Raw genomic sequence first — 23,138 nt, 5'->3', positions numbered from 1 at the left:
AAGGGTCGTACGCAGTCACGCGCAGGTGGCCGCTTCCGGCGCGCCGCGAGGGCCGCCGGGAAGGGTCTCCCTGGCGATCCGAGGTGTGCTGCTGCCGCTGCTGCCGCCGCCGCCGCGGAACCGGTGCTGCGGCGACGCCCGCGTCCCTGCTGTCTTCCTCGGGTTCCCCGGGGCTTGACCCCCGGGGCCCTCGGCAGGCGTCGGTGAAGAGCCTGCGGAGCTAACCTGTGCTCCCGTACCCGCCTTCCACGACCTCATATCGCGACTCCGAGGAGGGGGAGCGAGAGGAGCTGTCGCGACTCCGCGCCGTGTGTCGCCGGGCGGGGCCGCGGGGCCGGGGCTCCTCCAGCCCCCGGGATGCGCGCGCGAGCCCTCGCCTCCACTTCCTTGTTGCCGCTGTCACGACTGGAGCCGCTTCTCGCCGACAGCGGGGAGCGCGAGTGCGCCGGCCAGCCCCCTCGTCGAGCCCTCGGGCCGGACGCCTCCGGGAATGTGAGCCGCGCGGCGTGCACGCTCCTCCGGGTAAGTCCCGCCCTCGGGCACCTCGCTGCACTGTGCCACCGACCCGCTGGGCCACCTCGAGTCGGGTCCTGCGGCTCTCGGAGCCCTGTTGCCACTTCCACAGAATAGGAGCAGTAAGCCTTAGTGTTCTTCCGCATTCGGAAGGGACGTCTGAGACCCCGAGAGGGGAAAGAACTGGCTCAAAGGCAAGCCATGGCCCCTAGTCGAACCGTCAAAGGCCATCTCGTGAGGTTATGAGGAGCATCTGAAAGAACAAAGTGTCTCCGATTTCACGTATTGCCCTTAATCCTGTTTTACAGATGAGAACAGTGAGGCTGAGAGAGTAAGTAGGTTTCTCAAGGTCATAGAGCTCTGTGTGGATGCCGTTAAAATGGGTAACTTAGAATCCTGATCTTTTGCCTTCTAGAGCCCTTGGTTTTAACCTTTATATTATCCTGCCCTTTTTTGCACTGGTGTATTGAGGCCTAGGGTCTGAAAATCATCTTGGACCTAGGTTAAAATGGGGTAGTCAAACAAGCAAAAACCCAGGGCAATCTATTCCTGCCCCCACCCCAAGGTGGTTGTAATGACTCTGTTTCCTAAATTGTTTTTGCTCTGGGTGCTAAAACCTTATATGGCATTCTTTACAGATGCTTTCCTGCAGTTACTGCTTTTCTTTGCAAGACTCTCAAGGGCTGAAAAGTCAATTGATTAAGGGCAAAAAAAGGACAGTACCTACATAGCCTTGATTTGAATTCTAGCTACCCTTACCCTGTGAAGGCACTGGTCTGTTAACTTACCCAACCAAGTTGTGGGTTATATTCTCTTCCTGGGTTGCACTGTGACAGAATGCAGGGTTTATTTGTTTTAATGGGAAGGAAAATCATTAAAGTGACACAGAATGAGAAAGAATAATGTGTTTTTGGGAATAATGTGTTTTTGACTGGGGGTGTCTTTAAAGTTATAGGTGACATATTGTTTGTCTGCATTTTCTAGGGGAGGGTTTTTAGCTTTCATAGCATTCTCAAAGGTATTCTTGCCTTCCCCAAAGTTAGCAGCTTACCTGTTTCAGCTTTTTATCTCACATAAGGAACAACTGAAATTCGGGGTGGAGTATCGACTTGTCTGAGATCACACGGTTAGAGTTGAGCCTTGAAGCCAGGTCTTCGTGCGCTGCTCAACATGCAGTGCTCTTTTTCTCGTTATACCTTAACCAGGTAACCTCGTCATTTGTGGAGTGAGGTTTAAATGAGATGTGAGTGGGCTTTGTAATACACAGATGTCTCCTGTGTTTTCTGCTCCGACTCCCTCCTCCCAGAAACCGAAGTTCTCTTCTGACATTTTCAGGAGCAACAACAGTGTATCATTTCTGTCTCATAAAATTGAAGTGGTTTCTGGAAACCTTTCTCCCTCTAAGGATGGAGTCTTTTGGGTAAAACTCCTACTAAGAACGTGGCCACAGATATACTAGCTCTTGTGGCCACAGATATACTAGCTCTTCTTGAACTCGTCATTCAGGTTTTTTTGTGCCTTTCTTTTTCCAGCAAAATCTGTTCGTAGATTTTCTGTTTCTTAGGCTGGACAGTAATGTTGGTCTGTCAGATTGCTGTTTAAACCTAAGCTGTCCAATACTCTAGCCATATATGTGGCTAACTTAAATTCATTACAGTTAAACGAAACCAAATTAATTTGGTTCCTCAATCATACTAGTCATATTTCAGGTGCTTAGTAGCCGTATTGGAGAGCACAGATACAGAACATTCCCATCATTTGCAGAAAGTGTATTGAACAGTGCTGGTTTAGAGGATTGCCAGTGGAGATGGGGAGCAGTGTAGTATAATGAAAGAAGGCTCGGAGAGTTGGCTTTTTCAATTAAAAAAAAAAAATCTGTTAAGTCCCTATTTGGGTGTGGTGGCCTTAGGCATGTCATGAAACCACAGATTATTAATCTTTACTAATGAACCCTTTATTTTGTGTAGCACTTGACTATTCTCAAATAGACTTACTTCTATGGTATCCTTTGAGCCTTATCACTGTAAATCTGTAGCAAAGGTGGATGAGACATCTTTCTTTTTATATGTGAAAGACTCGAACCTGAACTAGCTGAAGGACCTACCTGCTCAAAGTCACACAAGCTGGCAGAGTGTAAAGAAATCTATTACATACAGCCACTTACTGCGTGTCTGAATGAATCATTGAAGCAGTTTGCTTAAGGTAATGAAACATGAGAGAGGGTCCAGAACTTCTGACTCCTGGCTAAGTATTCTTTTTACCTGTTACCATATGGAATTCTTATAATGTGGGGGCTATTCTTTGAGTTGAAGAATTATTACGTCCCATGAATGATTATAAGCAAATGGGCTGTCTAAGCTAGTGATCCTAAATTTGCCTAGTCAAAGGAATCACCTGGGACACTTGTTAAGCATGCAGATTTCCATACCCTCTGGAGATTTCGGATTCTGAAAAGCTGAGGTGGAACCCTGGAATCTGTATGTTTGTTAAGTACTCCGCCCCCCCCCCTCCTCCTCCCAGTGCTTCCTAGGATCTGCTGAGTTTGGGAAATGACTGAACCTTAAGGGCCTGGCAGAGATAGGGGATCACTGGATCAAGTGCCTGCTGTCCTTTTTAGGATAGATTCTTGAAACTTGTTTGTGTTTGCCTTTTATCTAGCCATGGATGCATCATATGATGGTACTGAGGTAACTGTCGTGATGGAGGAAATTGAGGAAGCCTACTGTTATACCTCTCCTGGGCCACCCAAGAAGAAGAAAAAGTACAAAATACATGGAGAAAAGGCCAAGAAACCCAGGTTAGCCAACACCTTTAGGTAGCTGACATTTATAAACACAAGCTGCTTGGAAAACTGTGTTGAGGAAGACCTTGGGCTGTGTCCAGATTCTTTGAGAGTGCCATGTCTGTTATTGAACAGGTGTGGTGTTGTGGGGAGAAGGGGATGGGAAGTAGGAAGTGATACCAGCAATTGCCATTCCTGGCCAGATTATGATCATGTTTTCCTGTCACTGGAAATTGTACTATACAAATGGTGGAAGCTATGTACAAATGAACTGTGTTATTTATTATTGTCATTGTCGATACTGAAGCATTTAAAATCGGGCATTAATAAAAATACAGAATCATAAACAGTATCAGCGATGTCTATAAAGACTATCCATACTGTAGCTCTAATCTCCCTCTTAACTAAATACTCCAAACTTCTTGCTGAAGTTACCAGTTTCAGGTTACTTTGGTAGTTAATTTACTTCCCTTTCTCAACTCTGGGGAGGTGCTGTTCACCAGTGAGATGGCCAGAGGCTGTGTAGAGGAGTAAAGCATGTGAGTGATAACCAGATTGCGATCAGCCCCCTAAGTAACCTTTCCCTGAGAGAGGAGTGACAGGGCACTTGTATATCTTTGCTCATACTGGCCTTTAAAGCCAGTCATTCCTGTAGAAAATGCGGTCCATTGAAAAGTGAATCAGACAAGCGTCTGCTTCCAGCTTTCTGGAGGGAGAAACCTGTATACCATCTGGGGTTGTTATTTAAATGTTTGTTTGCTTCAGTCCCTGTTTGGTTAAATCCTTTGAAATAAAAAGCTAGGTTTTTGCCTCTTTACTGTCAAACCCTAACACTGCAGTATTTACTGGTTGAATGAGGGAAAATCTGAAGAAGTCACTGCTTCCTTTAGGTCGGCTTACCTTCTCTACTATTACGACATCTACTTGAAAGTGCAGCAGGAGCTCCCCCACCTCCCTCAATCCGAGATCAATAAGAAGATTAGTGAAAGTTGGAGGCTCCTGAGTGTGGCTGAGAGGAGTTATTATCTGGAGAAAGCCAAACTAGAGAAAGAAGGTTTGGATCCTGTAAGTAATTTTGTTTTCCAACTAATTTCTCCACTGGGTCAATGGTGAAGGCCTTGGGAAGACCAGCCTCCTATTCTCTTGTTTCCTTTTCTTGGGAAAACTTGGAGTCCGTTTTATCTTTTTTTAGTTTTTCTTTTTTAAGGTCTATTCATTTATTTTGAGAGAGCATGCACGTGCAAGGGAGGGGCTGGGGGGGGGGGTGGGAATGAATCCCAAGCAGACTTTGTGCTGTCAGTGCAGAGCTCAGCACAGGGCTCAGTCCCATGAACAGTGAGATCAAGACCTGAGCTGAAACCAAGAGTTGGATGCTTAACCGACTGAGCCACCCAGGTGCCCCAAGTTTTGTCCTCATGTAGTAGCTTATGTAGGCATTTCTCCTGCACAGTGTTCATGTTACTCATTGAACGTAATGAATATGTGTCGTGCTGGTTGCTATCAGTTATAACATAATCAGCAGTTGGGCTTGGCTTGCAGAGTTTAGAAGTAGATATAGCTGCTTTGTATAATGTCATATTCTTCTGTTACCCGCTGGTGGTTGTGCACTGTGCCAGAAGCAGAAATGCAAGGTTAAAGCTGAAGATGATGAAGGAGACTGAGGCTTGAATTAAAGAATACTCTAGAGTGCCTTCCAGTTTGTGCCTGTCAGCCATTGTGTATTTCTAGTTCATAGTAACAAAACACACTGGCAACTATTAATAGGGCTGGCTTATTTTTGTTTGTTTGTTTTTACTCTTTTTTAAGAGAAAGAGCTAGAGAGCACGAGTAGGTGAGAGGGGCAAAGGGAGAAAGAAAAGAAAAGAGAAAATCTTAAGCAAGCTCCATGCTCAGTGTGGAGCCCAATGTGGGGCTTGATCCCATGACCTATGCCAAAATTAAAGAGTCTGGATGTTCAACCAACTGAGCCACCTGGGTGCCCCAGGGCTGTTTTTTGTTCTGATTTGTTTGTTTTTAACAAATTCCTGCAGGAAAAATAGCCTTGTTACTGCAGGGTTAACCTTAACTCTTTTTTTCAGTTGAAACATTGTCTCTACTTTCTTTTTCGATAATATAGAGCAAAGGTTCTTCAGGAATGCAACAACTGTGTTACAGCAGAAGAGGTTGTGTTTTCCCTTAGTGGAGCCGTCTGCCAATGCCATTTAGATTATGTTGTCCTTATTGGCTTGGCATTCCTCTTCTGGAAGAGTTTTGTGCTATCTACGGTCTTGGAGATACCACTTTGTATCCCCTCCTTTAGATGATTTGTTTATAAATAATCTGGGAGACAATTCCTGTTGGAGATGGAAAGTGGAATTTAGGAATTAAGTGCATATACCCCTGTGGTTTCCCCATTATAAATTCAGCAACCTTTTGCCCTGATAGGAGAAAATTTTCCCTATTCCCAGAGTGATAATAGCATTTAAAGGTAGACAGTAATATAGGTCCTTATTAAGACTTTAAAAAAAAATTTGTTTTTAAATGTTTGTTTATTTATTTTGAGAGAGAGAGAGATGGAGAGCAAGCAGGGCAGAGCCACAGAGAGAAGGAGACAGAGAATCCGAAGCAGGTTCTGCACTGTCAGGGCAGAGCCCAACGTGGGGCTCAAACTCACGAACTGTGAGATCATGACCTGAGCTGAAATCAAGAGTTGGACTGAGCCATCCAGGCACCCCTTGTCCTTATTAAGACTTTAAATTTTTTTTTTTTTAAGTTAATCATCTGCAGTATCCACATGGGATTTTATATATTTACCGTCATCTCTGCCACTACTGCCAAGAACATGAATAGATTATCTCTGATATTAACTAGCTGTGACCTTGGAAGAATCACTTAATCTTTGAGTCTTAGTTTCCTCATTTATAAAGTGGGGAGTAATAGTAACTGCTTACAGTGTCTAAAATAGATAACATAAAGCATCTAGCTGAGTCCTTGGCATGCACTGCCTTGGTCAATAAATATCACTCTTTACTAGGTTAAGTGTCCAGTGGCCACATAATAAGAAAAGGTGGTATTTCATGAGCATCTGAACGTGCCAAGACTGGGGAAGGCTTTAGGTGCTGTGTTTGAACTTGTGAAGGTGAGACCCTCCTGCCTGCATACTTTGAAAGCCTGTCAGAGACTTTGTGGCAGCTCGGCGTCTCGGCAGCCCTTCCAGTGGCTTGCCAAGTGGCAAGACCCATGGTTCCAGCGTCATTCAGGCCGGCCTGGTTTCTCTGTGCTCAGATTTGTTGATTAAGTCCAGATCATTCTTTGCATTTGCTACCACTTAATCTTGTTCTCCTGACCTGTCTGCTTCAAAGGGTGACTTGAGAATGTCATTTCTCCATTATCTCTCCAGTAAAGGCTCCATAAAGGATTTGGCCTGTCTGCTTTTATGTTTCATCTGAGTGCTTCTTTTAACTTTCATCTCTGAGTGCTTCCTTTGTACCTTAAGTAGTCTCATCGACTTCTTGCTTTTGATTTATTTAAGGATCCTTTTGTAATGGACTTAGTGTTCCTTTTAAAAGATGCATCTGAAATTATTTCCATTTAATTTCAGTTCTCACTTAACTGTTGACTTTGAACTTTTCTGTTTTACTTATTGGGTAACTTTCAGTTTAATTTGAAAAAAGAAAACAAAAGCACCTTTTTCTTGGGTACCAATTAGCCATGAAGGGTTGTGCTTTTAATACCTGGTTTCCTTGCTCCTTAGAAGAGCTGGCTTAGAGTCCTAGCTTTGTTACTTTCTAATTTTGTATTTTAAGAAAATTTACCTCCCTAAGTTTTGGTAGGAATAATAATAATAGTACCCAACTTAATAGTGTTGTTTTTAAGGTCGGGAAAGTGTTTTCTAAACTTTAAGATCCTAGTGAGTGTTCATATTTCTATCTGGCCCACTCCCCCACCCCCACCAGTATATTCAGGTCCTTGTTGGATATCCCCATCCATACACACTTTGTCTTATGATGTGATCGGTTCATCTTTGTAAGTCTGGGAGAAACCAGTGTTATCAGAATCCTTGCTTGCTGCCTTGAGTTCCAGTTTGACCTGTTGACTTGTATTTTAGGCTTTTTGGGATTTTACTGAACATTGTACATTCTCATGTTTCAATCTTCTGCCACTTTGGAATCCTAAAGTACCAGAGCTGGGAAGAACTCATAAATAGCTAAATTCAGCTTCTTCATTTTATAGATGGGGCAGCAAGACCTAAAAAGTGGAAAGTATTTGCTCAAAACTATGCAGATCTGGGATTCCAGCTCACAGTTTCAAATGCCAAGATCAGTGCCCTTTCAGAGTCTGATCTATTTTATCTGTCTGTCTCCTGTGTGACTGAGCAACTAAGCTACATTGGTGAAACTGTGATTCAGATGACTGTTGACGGAGGCTGACCCTAACTAAGTCTTGGGGTCAAGAGAGGAGTCTTTCTGGTACCCTTTTACAGGGGAGAAAAAAAATCATCATACATGTATGTCCATGCGGTCTCATGCCATTTATCTCTGCTTGTCTTCCCCTTCCTGGCTTACTCATCCTCAGAACTCTAAGCTCTCTGCACTGACTGCTGTGGTTCCGGACATCCCAGGTTTCCGCAAGATCCTCCCCCGCTCAGATTACATCATCATCCCCAAGAGCAGCCTACAGGAGGATCGGAACTGCCCTCAGCTAGAGCTTTGTGTGGCCCAGAACCAGATATCCCCTAAAGGGCCATCTCTTGTGTCCAGTGCTGCCCCGGAGGCAGTGCCCAGCCATGCAGGCATGGCAGAGCAGTGCCTGGCTGTGGAGGCCCTAGCTGAGGAGGTGGGAGCCCTTGCCCAGCCAGGTGCTGTACAAGAGATCGCTACCTCAGAGATCCTCAGCCAGGATGTGCTCCTGGAGGAGGCTTCCCTGGAGGTAGGAGAGAGCCACCAACCGTACCAGACAAGCCTGGTGATTGAAGAGACCTTAGTGAACGGCTCACCAGACCTCCCCACCGGAAGCCTGGCTGTGCCCCACCCCCAGGTTGGGGAGAGCATGTCAGTGGTAACTGTCATGAGGGTAAGTGACTTTGGTACTGATGTCTCTATTGCTTTATCTGAAATTCCTCCAAAGGCAGCAAGTGCCACGCAGTGGTAATTAAGAGTACTGGTGTGGACTTCTAGTAGGACTACAGTCCTCTTGAACCTTTTTGCCCCCGGGCTTACTTTAAAGTTCTCTTCAGTTTCTTAGGCACTCTTACCAACTCCTCTTGCCCATGATAGCTAGGGTTTTCTTCACATGAGATAGTCCAGAGGTACATTAACAGCATTTAAATGATATGGGCTATCCATGAATCGAAGCCAGGATCTGTCAAGCTGTTAGGATTTTATGTTCCCTGAAGATTGTTTTGGCAAACACAATAGTACCTTGAACTGTTGAGAGTTTTCAGATGGTCTTCCTGGGCATAGAGTGCGTAGGAAAAAGGAAGCTCTACTTAAGGCCAGATGGATGGGACTTACAGTTAAGAGGAGTCTCTCCAGTGGCATAAGTGTCATGCCCAGCTGAGGGGAAAGAGCACCTTCAGTGATCCCACTGCGTGGCTCCCCTCTATTACCCTGGGTAGTGTTGCATCCTTAGAGAGTAGGAGTTCTGCTTAGGCTGAGAGGAATGTAGGATGGCCTACATGTATGAGAGGAGAGCAGGTACCCCCTTGCGGAGGAATCTGTGGTAGGCCTAAGTCCATTTTGTTTGTTGCCTCCCTGCTATTTATGATAATGAAGCATGCCACCTGCCTGCTTAAGGCAGATTGATAGGGTGTTAAGAACATGTGACAGGGTCAGAAGAGTTGGATTCTTTCACTAAGTGCTTATGTGATTTTAGGGATCCTAAGTCTGTTAGAACCTCAGTTTTCTCATCTGTGAAATGAGGATAGCACATTCTCTGCAGTAACAGTTTTCTCTTTATTCTAAATTAAAGTTTTGAGATGATCATAGATTCATTTTTTTGGGCAAGCACATTGTTGTTATTGGACTTGATCAGTCTTTCAGTGTTGTGGGTGGCCCTGGGTGTTTGTTCTTTATTCCATCTCAGTAAAACCGTCCTTCTCTCCGTGTGCCCACAGGATCCCAGTGAGAGTAGCTCCTCTGCGCCAGCCACGCAGTTCATCATGTTGCCTCTTCCTGCCTACTCAGTTGTGGAGAACCCCACCTCCATCAAACTGGTCAGTGTGTGGGGAGCTGATGGAGATTAGGGCTCCGTAAGAATTCTCTTCCAGGTAGTTTTGTAAAAGTCCTGGTAACGTTAAGACAGTAGTACCACTGGCAAACTCAAATTATCTGGTCCAGGTATTTACTGGGCAGAGGGGTATGGGGAGGGTCTGTGAATGGGGTGCTGCAGGACCCTTAAACTCCTCAAGTTACATACGAACTTTTCTTCTTAAGAGCATTTACCTAGGATAGGTTCAGTACCTCTTTCCAAATTCTCAGAAGCATACATGATATAGAAAAATTGAGGGGCCACTGATCTGATTCAATCTTATTACTGTATCGATTAGAAAAAAGGGCCAGAGAAGAGAAAGGACTTGTTCTCCTAAGTATTCAAAACCACTGGGCTGCAAAACAAGCCAGAACCAGGACCCTAGTCTTTTGATTCTCAGTTAATGTTATTTTCCATCACATACTGCAGCATATGGGCTGAGATTTATCCCTAAATATTTCATGTTTTTTTATGCTATTGTAATGTTATTCCAAAGCTTTTTTCTTTTTTTTTTTTTTTTTAAAAGTTTACCTATTTATTTTGAGAGAGACAGCGAGAGTGAGGGAGGAGCAAAGAGAAGGAGAGAGAGAATCCCAAGCAGGCTCTGTGCTGTCAGCACAGAGCCCAACGTGGGGTTCAAGCTCACAAAACTGCAAGATCATGACCTGAGCCAAAATCAAGAGTCAGACACTTAACTGACTGAGCCACCCAGGCACCCCAAAACTGTTTTCAGTATCTGATTGTTCGCTACTAGTATGTGATAATATAATTGATTTTTTTGTATATTAAATTTGCATTTTGCAACTTTGTTAAACTCATGTTTCCTGGTAGCCTTTTTGTAGTTTCTGTTGCATTTTCTACATAGATGATCATGTTGTCTGTGAATAAGGACAGTTTTATTTCCTCCTTTCTGATCTGGATTTCTTATTTCTTATCACCCTGTCTAGGACCTCCAGTACAATTGAATAGAAATGGTGAGAGTAGATATCTTTGTCTTGTTCCTTGTCTTAGGAGGAAAGCATTCAGTCTTTCACCACTAGGTGTAATATTAGTTATAGGTTTTTCAAAGATACCCTAATCAAATTTAAGAACTTCTCATATTCCTAATTTGCTGGGAGCTTTTATCAGGAATGGATGTTGGATTGTGTCAAATGTTTTTCCTATGTTTGTTGAGATGGTTGTAGGAATTTTCTTTCTTAGTTTGTTAACGTGGTTAATTTCATTGTTTTTCAAATGTTAAGCCAACCCTACATTCCTGGAATAAACCCCACTTGGCATTGAGGTGTTATTCTTCCAGCATATCGTTGGATTTGTTTTGCTGAAGTTTTGCGCAGAAATTTTGTGTCTATATTCATGAAGGATGTTGGTCTCTAATTTTCTTGTATATTGCTTATCTGGCTTTAGTATCAGGGTAATCCTTACCTAATAGAGCTAGGAAGTACTTTTTCCTCTTCATTTTTCTGGAAGAGTTTGTATAGTATTGGCATTATTTCTTCTTTAAATATTTGGTAATTGCTGGTGAAGTCATTCTGGACCTGGAGACTTCTTTGTGGGAAGATTTTTAACTGCAAGTCCAATTTTTAAAATATGTATAGGACTATTTCGATTATTTTTTTAAATGTTTGTTTATTTTGATAGCGCGTCCATGAGTGGGGAAGAGGGGCAGAGAGAGAGAGGAAGAGAGAGAATCCCAAACAGGCCCCATGCTCAGTGCAGAGTCTGATTTGGGCTCTGAGATTGTGACCTGAGCGGAAATCAAGAGTCGGATGCTCACCCGACTGAGCCACCCAGGCACTCCTAAATTATCTGTTTTTGAGTGAGCTTTGGTAGTTTGTCTTTCAGGGAATTTGTTCATCTCATATAAGTTGTGAAATTTATTGATGTAAAATTGTTCAAAACATTCCTTTATTTTTTTTTTTAAACTGTGGTAAAGTAGGCATAACATAAAATTTATCATTTTATCCATTTTTAAGGGTATAATTCGGTGTCATTAAGTATATTGACATTGTTGTGGAGTCATTACCAGTATCTATTTCCAGAAGTTTCATCATCCCAAACAGAAACCTTGTACCTATTAAACTATAACTCTCCTTTCTTTCCTCCCACGACCCCTGGTAACCTCTATTTTACTTTCTGTCTCTGAATTTGCATGGTTTAGGTACCTCATATAATTGGAGTCATGCAAATATTGTCCTCATGGTCTCTCCTTTTTTCACTTAGCATAATGTTGTCAAGGTTCACCTATCTTGTACTGTGTATCAGAATTTCATTCCTTTTTATGGCTGAATGATATTCCATTGTGTGTATATGCTATATTTTCTTTATCCATTCTTAAACATTGATGGACATCTAGTGTGTTTTCACCTTTCGGCTGTTGTGAATATTGCTCCTATGAACTTTAGTGGATAAGTGTCTGCTTGAGTCCTTGATTTCAGTTGTTTTGGGTATATACCTAAGAGTGGAATTGCTGGATCATGTGGTAATTCTGTGTTTAAAATGCTGAAGAATGCTTATCCTTCTAATATCTATAGATTCTACTGCTTTTACTTCTCTCATTGCTGATAGCAGAAATTTGGGTCTCTCTCTCTCTCTCCGCCTCGCCCCCCCGCCCCCACAAGCCTGACTAGAGGTTATCAATTTTATTGACCTTCAAAGAACCAGCTTTTAGTTTCATTGATTTTCTCTCTTGTTTTTTCTATGTTCTGTTTCACTGATTTTTGCCCAGGTCTTTATTATCTTTCTTCTTACTTTGGGCTTCATTTATTCTTTTCTAGTTTCTTAAGATAGAAGCTGAGGTCATTGATTTGAGGCCTTTTTTTTCTAATATAGGTGTTTAGTGCTATAAGTTTCCCTCTAAGCACTACTTTAGTGGCATCCCACAAATTTTGATATACTTTCATTTTCATTTTGTTCAAAATACTTCTAACTTATTCTTTGACCCAGAAGTTACTTAAAAGTTTTTTTAATGTTTATTTATTTTTGAGACAGAGACAGAGCATGAGCGGGGGAGGGGCAGAGAAAGGGCGACACAGAATCTGAAGCAGGCTCCAGGCTCCGAGCTGTCAACACAGAGCCCGACGCGGGGCTCGAACTCGCCAACTGCGAGATCATGACCTGAGCCGAAGTCAGACGCTCAACCGACTGAGCGACCCAGGTGCCCTGACCCAGAAGTTATTTAAAAGTATATTATTTGCTTTCCAAATATTTGGGAGTTTTCAGATATCTTGTCTTTTGATTTCTGATTTAATTCCATTATAGTCAGAACTTTGTAGTTTGTAAGACCTGAATCCTTTTAAATTTATTGAGACTTATTCTATGGCCCAGGTTATGGTTTGTCTTGATAAATGTTCTGTGTGCACTTGAAAAGAATGCGTATTTTGCTTTTGAGTGGAATATTATACACATATCAGATTAGGTCACGTTGCTTGATAGTATTCAACTCTTACATCCTTAATGATTTTCTGTTGCCTTGTTTTATCAGTTATTAAGAAAAGACATCCACCTATCACTATAAATAGTATTTATTTCTTTTTCCATCTTTCTTAATTTTTGTGTCATATGTTGACTCTTTTATTAAGTACTTAAACCTTTAGGATTGTTATGTCTTCTTGGTAAATTGACCCCTTCATCATTATGAAATGACCTTCTTTATCTCTGGCAATATTGTCTGCTATGAAATTTACTTTTTTTTTAATGTTTATTTATTTTGAGAGAGAGAGAGAGAGTGTGTGTGTGTGTACACACATGAGCAGTGGTGGGTAGGGAGGAAGAGGGGGAGGGAGAGAATCCCAAGCAGGCCCCACACTGTCAGCGTGAAGCCCGACAGAGGGCTCGATCTCAGGAACCATGGGGTCATGACCTGAGCTGAAATCAAGAGTCAGATGCTTAACTGAGCCACCCAGATGCCTTGTCAGTCTGAAATTTGAATATTGAGCTTTCTTTGCATTGTTGTTATTAGCAAGTTTTACCTTTTTCCAGCATTTTACTTTTAACCTATTTATCTTTGTATTTAAAGTACTTTTTTTTTTTGCAGCAGTATATAGTTTGGCTCTAAGAGCAAGACTTTATGACAACCTTCTATTTTTTAATTGTGGTATTTGGGCCATATACATTTAATGTGATTAATTATATGTTTAAGTTTAAATTTGTCATTTTACTGTTTTTTTATTCTGTTTTATTTTGCTTTATTTTGAATTGGATGTTTTTGATGAATCCATTTTATCTCCTTTATTGGCTTACTAGCCGTTAACTTTGTATTAGTTATTATGGTGGCTTTTTAGGATTAATATTGTACATTGTAACTTATCACGGTCTATCTTCTAAAACCTTGGATAAACAATATATTTTTAGATGGGAAAGTTGTATCTTAAACAGGAACAACCCCTGCAACCCAATTCAAAGGCCTGAGCCTTTGCTTTCCTGGAAATTGTTATTCTCTCATAATTTAATAAGTGTCAGCCAGACTCTTCCAGAAAAGCTTTTATAGATAATACTTAAGAATGAAACACCAGCCTTGAAAACTAGCATTTTTTTCCTAAAGTTCTTTCTATAAGCTGCTGTTTAGGAGTCTTTCCAAGTTCATGGGAATTTATTTATAGAACTGACCTAACTTAAATTTTTACTCTGCTTTCTGGTGGTATTCAGAATGAATATTCTGTATGGAGCCACAGTCGGAGTGAAGATCAGAGAAGTTTTATATCCCAGTAATAATAATTTCTCACAAACCTATAGAATCTTCTACAGTTTACTGAGCGACATGTTTCCTTATTTCTTACCTCATTTGTTTTTCAAGAGATATCCATGAAATAGGAAGAATAGGAAGGGCGGGTGATTTTACAGAAGAGGGGATAAGGTGACTTACCCCCAGGTCATCCCGTGTGTGGAACTTGAAACCCGGTCTCTTTCCCTCTTACCACACTACTTCACCCTCCACCTTGACTTGCTACTATTAGAATCACCTTTTCCCTAGGCATTCTGGCACAGGTAGCCTAGTGGCAGCTTGGTGTTTCTCCAAGGGAGGTTTTTGCTTTTTGGCCAGGCTAGGAAAAATGGGATTAATATCTGAGTAAACATCTGTAAGACACAACAAATCTGACAGGAAAATGTCTCCTTTGCGACATTAATCAAGAAATGGAGCTTGGCTAATTTCTATTTGTAGCCGAAAATAAAAACCCATTGTAATCATTCTGTTCAAAGGGAAATCATTGGAGATGGTGAGAGCCAGTAGCTGAATATATTCGTATGCCGATAATTAAATTCAGTTGCATATCAAAGGACTTGATTTCTGTTGGAATTCCCTTTTTTTTTTTAAGTGGCCATACTCTATTTTTATATCTCTGAACCCTAAGTCCTAGGTTCTCTGATTTTTAACTAACAGGAATGAAGAGGAAGCAAATTCTTCGAAGTATTTAGGGCTGTAGTGTGCAGCCAAGTGCGTGGAAGGAATCTAGGACCAAGAATCAAAGACCTCTGGGTTCTAAGTCTAGGTGTGCCCTAGATTCACTATACAACTTGAGGTAAAGCATTTAACTGCTCTGAACCTCAGTAGTTACAAATACCTACTTCATAGAATTGCTGAAAGCGTTAAATGAGATATTGGTAAAGCGTTCAGCGCTGTGTGGTGCTTCATTAATTAGTAGCAGTTATTGCTGTGTCTATTCTTCTGATACCTGTGTAATCCTAGGCAGCTGTCTTTCCTCATTTGAACCCAGTTTCTTCATTTCTCAAAAGTGAACTAATTGTATCTTAGAGCCTTTCCAATTCTGACCTTTTAAGATACCACGAATTGGCTATTCTTCTACAAACTGGTATCCTCCTGGCAGTTTTGTGCTTATAATGGTCTTCAGGATCTGAGAGGGCTTGCACTGTGGTGTTGATTCTGACCCACTCTTTTCCTTACAGACCACTACATACACCCGCCGGGGCCATGGGACATGCACCAGCCCAGGTTGCTCCTTTACCTATGTCACCAGGCACAAACCACCCAAGTGCCCTATCTGTGGTAACTTCCTAGGAGGGAAGTGGATCCCAAAGGTAAGGTCCATTGGCCATTGCTGCTTTGGAAACCCCATAAAGTAGGCTCCCTGTTCCCCTTTAGAGCAAAGGACTTAAAAAATAAATATTTGTTTTTACTTTCTGACTATACAAGTAAGTCATTTTCATAAAATGTCGTCCATAATCTTACACCATCCAAAGAAAAGTCATTATTAACATTTTGTTGTATCTTCTTCTAGTCTTTTTTCTGTGAATACACAAGTTCTGTAGCTTGACCTTTTTTTTTTTTTTTTACTTCACTTATCATGCCATTAAATATTCAAGACCATTATCTTTAATTGCTTTATAACTTCCTATGAATGACTACACTATGTCAGTTTATTCATTTCCTGTTAAATTTTTAACAATCCACCCTCCACACTGACTGCTTAGTTACTCAGATGCGTAGCTCACATCTGCTCACTTTTTAGCTCAAAGTCCTTTCAGTATCCTATAGCTGCTGTTAAAAGTAGAGGTCCTTAACCAGATATCTAGGTCTTTCATAGTTAACTCTCCAAATGTATACTTCTGTCTCTGTTTCTAAGTAATTGGTGCTTGATAAATAAATGAGCATCAGAGCTGTGCCCCTGTGAAGTTCAGTTCAACACATTGCTTTGTTACTTGTTTTATACTTCACATTGACTATATAAATCATACATAACTTGTCACATTTTTGTATGAGACTGTAAATTGTTCAGGGTCAAAAGAACTAGAATCGTCCAGGATGGGATATAGAGGAGATGGTCTTGAAGGATCAGTGGAATTTGGGTAGGTAGAAAAGGAAAGAGAGAGCATTGTTTTTGTGACAATAACTTAGGCTAGGTTTGTGTTTGTTAGGTGTCTAGCTCAGCAGGGTCCACATTTATCTGTATAGAGAAAACTTCTATAGTGCCATACCTTTTAAGTTCCTTGGGGGCAGTTTCCATAGAACATCTCTGAAAAATACTGGGATGGTGACTTTTGCCCTCTGGCTGAATGTTGGGAGTTCAGGGCATCACTAATTCCAGGAGACAGAATAAGTTAATACTTAAAAATACACTTCTGGGGGTGCCTGGCTGGCTCATTTGGGAGAGCATGAGACTCTTGATCTCGGGGTCGTGAGTTTGAGCCCTACATTGGGTGTGGGGACTATATATGTATGTACATACATACATAAATACATAAGTAAACGCATAAATACATAAACTTTTAAAGGGAAAGAAAGAAAGAGGTATTTGATCTCTGTACCGGATTCCTGGCACTGAGTTCCTAAAATCCTAGAAATTTCCAGAGTGTTAGGAGAGAGAAGAGTGTCTTTGGGAGGACAAGAAAAAAAAGTACACTTCTGGAGTCTGCTTTTCTCCGTTTGAACTTCTGTCTCTCAAGGATTTCAGCTATATAATCTTGGGCAAGTCATTTTATGTCTATTCTTGATTTGGTTTTTCTTTCATTTGTAAATGGAAATGAACAATAGTGCCTACCTCATTAGGGCTTTTGGATGGATCAAATGAGATTATCCCTGTAAAGTGGATGGTACATTCCTAGTATAGATTAAATCCTCAGCAAGAGGTCACTGCTGTCATTATTGGTAGTAATAGAATTACAGTCTCTATTACTGCTTTTTACACTATCAGTTCTCAGGGCAGGAAGGGCCCAGTGCTTGTGTGTTTCAGATTTTGTTGAGTTTCTTGTGCTCACCATCTGTCTTGTGCTGCTGTGCAGCCATTCAGTTTCCTCCCATCCTAATTATCCTCCCCAAAATGTACATCCTCATCTGCAGTAGGGAGAGTGAATAGGGTAGTTGGACTCCTCCTTGACCCTTCTTCACAGATGCACAGCAGGTTTGTCACATGACCTTATTTCTGATGCTTTTTTATGGAAGAGTCTAACTCTTTCTGTAGCCTTGTCTCCTTCAGGTTCTCTTTTTACTTTGGCTTTCTTTTTTTCTTTTTCGTTTATGTCTTTTTCCCTCCTTTGATTGAAATAACTTGAGCCATGGTTCTCTTTCTGAGAGCAAATTCACGTTGTGAGATCAAATTTTTTTTATTAGCTACTTGTCCCCCATCTTTAAAAAAAAATTTTTTTTTAATGGTTATTTTTGAGAGAGAGAGACAGAGACAGAGTGTGAGCAGGGGAGGAGCAGAGAGAAAGAGAGACTCAGAATCTGAAGCAGGTTTCAGGCTCTGAACCATCAGTACAGAGCCTGATGCAGGGCTCAAACCCACGAACTGTGAAATCATGACCTGAGTCGAAGTTGGACGCTTAACCGATTGAGCCACCCAGGCGCCCGTAGGTACTTGTCCCCCATCTTGATTTGTTAAGTCAGATTCTTTTCTCCAGAGGTTTTTATAGAATTGCCATGTAAAGAGTAAATACTATGATTTCAGAATTTCATAGGATCAGAGTGAGTGAGTGTAAGAAGAAAAAGGGTAACATTTTAGCATCAGTGCACTTGGAATTTTAGGGAAAAAAGTGACTTTGGTTATCAGGCAGTTCAATTTCCAAGTCTCTAGTTGAGGAAAGATAGATTCAAGAGAAGTGACTTGTTAAGTTCATGCAGCTAATTATGTCAGTGCTTTTCCACTAAATCACACTTCTCAGGCATTGCTGTGCTGTTTAGCTGCAGAATTTTAAGATTTCTGGAGTTCTGATTTTTGAAGCTGCAAGTATAAATAGTTTCTAAAAGCTCCAAATGTGTTCATGCCTGTCAGGAAATGACTCACCTTTTCTTGTATTGTTCCAGAGTTTCATACTGGCTAAAATTAGCCCAAGAAACGTTTGGCACAGTTCCCAATGAGTTGGATGGAACAAAAGATAGTATATAAAGCTCTGTAGCCCAAGGCCTCACTCCTTTGGCTCTCTGATGGTGGTAATTGAGGTCTCTGAGCAGGCAACTGGTGGTATTTACCTTCTATCTTGAAAGAAAGTGAAATCTCAAAAGGGTAGGCTGAGTTAAGGAAATGTGAGCTCATTAGCTAGTTATTTTGCTCTGATTCCTTAAATTATTCAGTCTCCCTGAAGAGAATTTTTATCTGCAACAGCCTACTTAGTGGGCAGTGTTTTGCTCAGAGATTTCATTGTAGAGATTTAGCTTGTCTCCTGTTTTTCTACCAACTTTTCCCTCTCCAGCAGTCAGTAAGCTCAGTGCAGTTTACTAGGAATTTTTCTCTGTATTTAACTTGTCTTCACGGACTTATTAAAGTCTAATAAGTCTAATAAAGTCACACTTACTGTGTGTTAGAATCGGAGAATGCTTTACAGGAGATTTCTTAGGTCATCTATGTTGGTTCTTAACCAGAGGCAGTGTGCTGCCCAGGCCCCTTTGGAAGTGAAGGGGTTTTGGTAGTCTGTGACTGGGAGAGAATACTAAACGGTAATAACATCAGCCACAGATGCTAGACTTCTGCAGCATGCAGGGGAATCCTGCACCATGAATTGAGCCCCCCGAAAGACTGTTGTACTGCTGTTGACGAATGGTGAGAGGCCGACCCTCTTGTTTCATGGTAGCAAAGTAAGAGTTCAGGTGAAGGTTGTCTGAGGTGACATAAGTCATTAGATGTGGAGCACAACCTAGATAGAACCCAGCTTCTATGTTTATATCTCTTCATTTATAGCACTTTTCACTATTCACATGGAGTTAAAAGAACCTTCCTGAGACAACCGCAGTTTTAAAAAAATTGCTTGTGTATGTGGGTAAATGTATGTGTATGTACGTACGTGTGTGTATAAATAATAGTATATTTCCACAGCATAAAAGCGAAGGCACCAAGGAATTTTTAAAGTAGGCTGACCTGAAATAGTGGCTGGGATTTATAGTGAGTTTGAATATTTTCTAGTAAGTAATTAATATACGTATGAGTTAATTTGACTGAGTGAGAAGTTTGTGGCGTGTGTGTAAGCCAGCCTTAAGACTCACCTGAAAGAATCTGGGACAAAAGATAGAGTTTTCCCTAACAGAATTGGAATTTTTGAGTCTCATCATGTGAGATGTGACTGCATTGGGATAAAGGGAACACCAAGGTAAAGAGCTTGGGACTCCTGGGCCCAAATCTGGCGACATATCAGCTTCTTTCTAGACCTAGAGAAGCAGGCTTTGAACAAAGGTCAGGTTCAAAATGCCAACTTCATTTGCTGAAACCTAAAGAGGCTATCAATGAGAAATTTGATAGAACAGCTGTATGCTAACCTGGGTGTTGAATACTGTAGTGAAGGGGACCTGAAGTCTGAAGACTTGGATTCTGGCCAGCTTTGTCTTGACACCTGACATTAGCCTGTTCCTGCCTCTGGGTCTCAGTTTCCTAGTCTGTTGCCCATACGTTGTTGTTGTGAGGAGCGAACGAGAAAAGATTTGTGATGTGTTGTCCACTGTAAAATGCCAGATGCCTACAGGCATTCTTATTTTTTTTTAGGAAAAGCCAGCCAAAGTCAAAGTGGAATTGGCTCCTGGTGTCTCCTCCAAAGGTTCGGTGGTTAAAAGAAATCAGCAGCCTGTCACCACTGAGCAAAACTCCTCTAAGGAAAATGCCTCCAAACTGACTCTGGAGAACTCAGAAGCTGTAAGCCAGCTCCTAAGTGTAGCTCCTCCGAGAGAAGTGGGTGAGGAGAATGAGTGGGAGGAAGTGATCATCTCAGATGCCCATGTTTTGGTCAAGGAAGCTCCTGGGAATCGTGGTACGGCAGCCACGAAGACGCCGGTGGTCAAGAATGGTGTGCCGCCTGAGGTCTCTCTGGGGACAACTGAGAATGACAGTCCAGGACCAGACATACCACCACCAGCTGAGAGGACCAGCACCTCCAGTCCTCTCCCTGCTCCCAAAAAGCCTGCAGGGTAAATGTGTTTATATGTTATAGGATTGTTTTTAGAATAGCAGGTTGGGAAATGTTCCTTGTTTTGTTTTATGTCGTTATTAGCATTACTGAGAGAGGCAGCAGAGCCCAATTAATGTTTCCTATTTTAGAGATATGGAAACTAAGGCCCAGAGCCACAGAATGATTTGCCTTTCCTCTTACACTCTGCTGTCTGTGCGTTGCTGGCACATTCCTGTGCATCCCTTCTTGTCATTTTCCCAGAAGCACTTGCTAGGATCCTGTTGGTACAGGCTGAGGCCAGTGTTAGAAGCTAGTATCCAATCCTGGATAGTAGATTTGGAAAGAGAAGCCTTATTAAGGTATAGAAAGATTCTTGTTCTGGTGATCAGAGAATTCAGTTCTGGTTGTAATCTGTCTCTGACTTCTGTTTGACCTTGCGCATAGTCACCTCATGCCCGTTCTTTCCTCTGAAAAATCTTGAGTTGGATATTAGAAAAATCTAATCCTTGATGGCTGACCTCATAAACTTTAGATTGTGTGTGAAGCATGCATAGCCCAGTGCATTGCAGATAGGAGGTGGTCCATAAATATGGGCTATTTTTCCTCCCCATGCCCTCCCTAAAGGCTTGACTGCATTTTTCATGTGACCCCTTCCCAGAGGCAGTTGTGGTCTTGTAACTAAAGGCCCTTATTTGTTTATATTAGTGGTTCTCAGTGGGGAGCAGTTTGCCCCCAGGGGACATTGTGGCAATGTTAGGAGACATTTTTGGTTGTTAACAACTGTGGGGGAGAAGGGTGCTGCAGGCATCTAGTTGGTAGAGGCCAGAGATACTGCTAAACATTCACAGGACAGGCTCCTACAAAGAATTACCCAGCCCAAAATGTCGATAGTGCCAAGGCTTAGAAATTCTGGTTTCTATTATTTGATTTAAAATTGTTTATTGTTGAATAGGAGATATAGTCACATGATTCAAACTCAAAGGGTATAAGGAATATACACTGAAAAAAATCTCTTCTAGCCTATCCTTAAGTCATCCATTTCCATTTTCCAGACAATCCGTTTTCTCAAATTTCTGTTTTCAGAGATAATTTTAGACATATACTACAAATATGTGTATGTGTATATGTATTTTTTCCTACCTTTTTTTATACAAATGGTAGCATAACTTATGTATCTCTACATCTTGCCTGTTTTTATTTATAGTATACTTTGGGATGGTTCTGTATCTTTAGAGCATGAAGCTGTGTAGTTTCAACTGTTCGTTTTAGGCAAGCGTGTCACTTGACAAGAGCCTTCTGTGATGTAGGCTCTGTGCTCAGCATTGGAGCTGCAAGAAAATGTGGATTTCGTTCTGCGGGTGTTTTAGCCTCCCTCATCTGGGAGACTCATATACTTCAAATACTAATTAGAGGCAGAGCAGATATTATAACTACACTAGCTGTTTGTATTCCTCACAGTGGGCGCTATTTTGTATTTATCTTCGTAATGACCCCTGAAATAATCTACCCTGAGTTTACTACACTATCCCTCTGCTAAAATGCTATTTGGAGATTGTGCTTTGGTTTCTTCCACTTGGTCCAGAATTTTTAGGTTTCCCTTCTTTTTTTTTTTTTTTTTTTTTTTTTTTTTCTCCAGAGTTGACCCGCTCACCCCTGGGCTCAGAGCCCCTGAGCTTAAGGGCAAAGCTCGGGGCAAGCCCTCATTACTGGCTGCGGCAAGACCCATGAGAGCAATTCTCCCAGCCCCATCTAATGTGGGCCGAGGCAACAGCATGGGACTGTCCAGGGCCAGGCAGGCCTTTCCCCTGAGTGGTAAGGGCTGGGACAAACCCGGGAGCGGGGAGCTGTCAGATAGGAAGGGGACAGCAGTGGGGTTGTTGAGAATGGAGATGAGAGAATGAGGGGGACTCTGAATGCATTTAAGTCACCAGTTTGACTTCTGATTGTCTCAGATAAAACCCCCTCTGTGAGGACTTGTGGCCTGAAGCCAAGCACGCTGAAGCAGCTGGGCCAGCCAATCCAGCAGTCATCACACAGCAGTGAAGTGAAGGTAAGACCCGTTTTCCAGAGGTAGGGCATCCTGGGGGCAGGCCTGCTGCTCCGAGAACAGGGCTTCTATTTAGTGTCTCAGAGCCATAGGCAGAAGCCTATTACATTGGAGAGTGACCTCTGGAATGAAGTTGAGCATGAATGAGTTACTTATTTTTACTTACTTTTTTTCTTATTATAAAATGAATGCATGTTTAAACTTTTGACTTGGAAATAATTTTTTTAAGTTTATTTTGTGAGAGAGTGTGCAGAAGGGATAGAAAGAGAAGGACAGAGAGAGAGGGGGAGAGAGAGAATCCCAAGCAGGCTCTGCACCCTCAGCAAGGAGTCCGATGTAAGGCTCTAACTCATGAACTGTGAGATCATGACCTGAGTTGAAGTTGGATACCTAACCCACTGAGTCACCCAGGCGTCCCTTAATTTAGAAACAATTTAAAATTTAGGAAAATAATTGCAAGAGTGAAGACAGTACAAAGAAAGTACCCATGTACTTTTCACTCATAGTTGCTTATTGGTAAGGTATCACCCATTTTGCTTCATCATTTGTGCTCATGTATGTTTCAAAAGTACATGTAATTTAAGGGAAAGTTACATGGCCTTTTGCTTCTTAATACTTCAGTGTGCATTTTCTAAGAATAAGGATCTTCTGTTACTGAAACATTGATATAATACTTCAGTCTGTCATTTGTATTCCAGTTTCGACAATTTTACCCAGTTATGTTCTTTATAGCATTTTTGCACTCCA

The 23,138-nt window shown here is 41.7% G+C and overlaps 1 protein-coding gene across 5 annotated transcripts in view; it reads left to right on the top strand.

Moving 5' to 3' along the window:
* Positions 1–59: 59 nt before the first annotated feature.
* HMGXB3 (HMG-box containing 3) overlaps positions 60–23,138 on the top strand; it is a 47,166-nt gene continuing 24,087 nt past the window's right edge. Inside the window, exons 1-10 of one of the 5 annotated variants that reach the window (XM_015083565.3) lie at positions 62–522; positions 3,172–3,310; positions 4,186–4,360; positions 7,850–8,347; positions 9,390–9,488; positions 15,425–15,556; positions 19,945–20,091; positions 20,188–20,363; positions 21,981–22,156; positions 22,297–22,394. In XM_015083565.3, coding sequence (XP_014939051.1) covers positions 3,174–3,310; positions 4,186–4,360; positions 7,850–8,347; positions 9,390–9,488; positions 15,425–15,556; positions 19,945–20,091; positions 20,188–20,363; positions 21,981–22,156; positions 22,297–22,394 — 1,638 coding nt within the window. In that variant the 5' untranslated portion in view covers positions 62–522; positions 3,172–3,173. Of the gene's footprint in view, positions 523–3,171; positions 3,311–4,185; positions 4,361–7,849; positions 8,348–9,389; positions 9,489–15,424; positions 15,557–19,944; positions 20,364–21,980; positions 22,157–22,296; positions 22,395–23,138 lie in introns of all 5 variants that reach the window. The other 4 variants (XM_027077018.2, XM_015083563.3, XM_027077017.2 and 1 more) reach the window with 4 other exon arrangements.

Source organism: Acinonyx jubatus, chromosome A1 (assembly GCF_027475565.1).
Source record: "Acinonyx jubatus isolate Ajub_Pintada_27869175 chromosome A1, VMU_Ajub_asm_v1.0, whole genome shotgun sequence".
Taxonomy (NCBI): Eukaryota; Metazoa; Chordata; class Mammalia; order Carnivora; family Felidae; genus Acinonyx; species Acinonyx jubatus.
The sequence above is the reverse complement of the archived record's forward strand: the minus strand, read 5'-3'. Positions and strand labels throughout refer to the sequence as shown.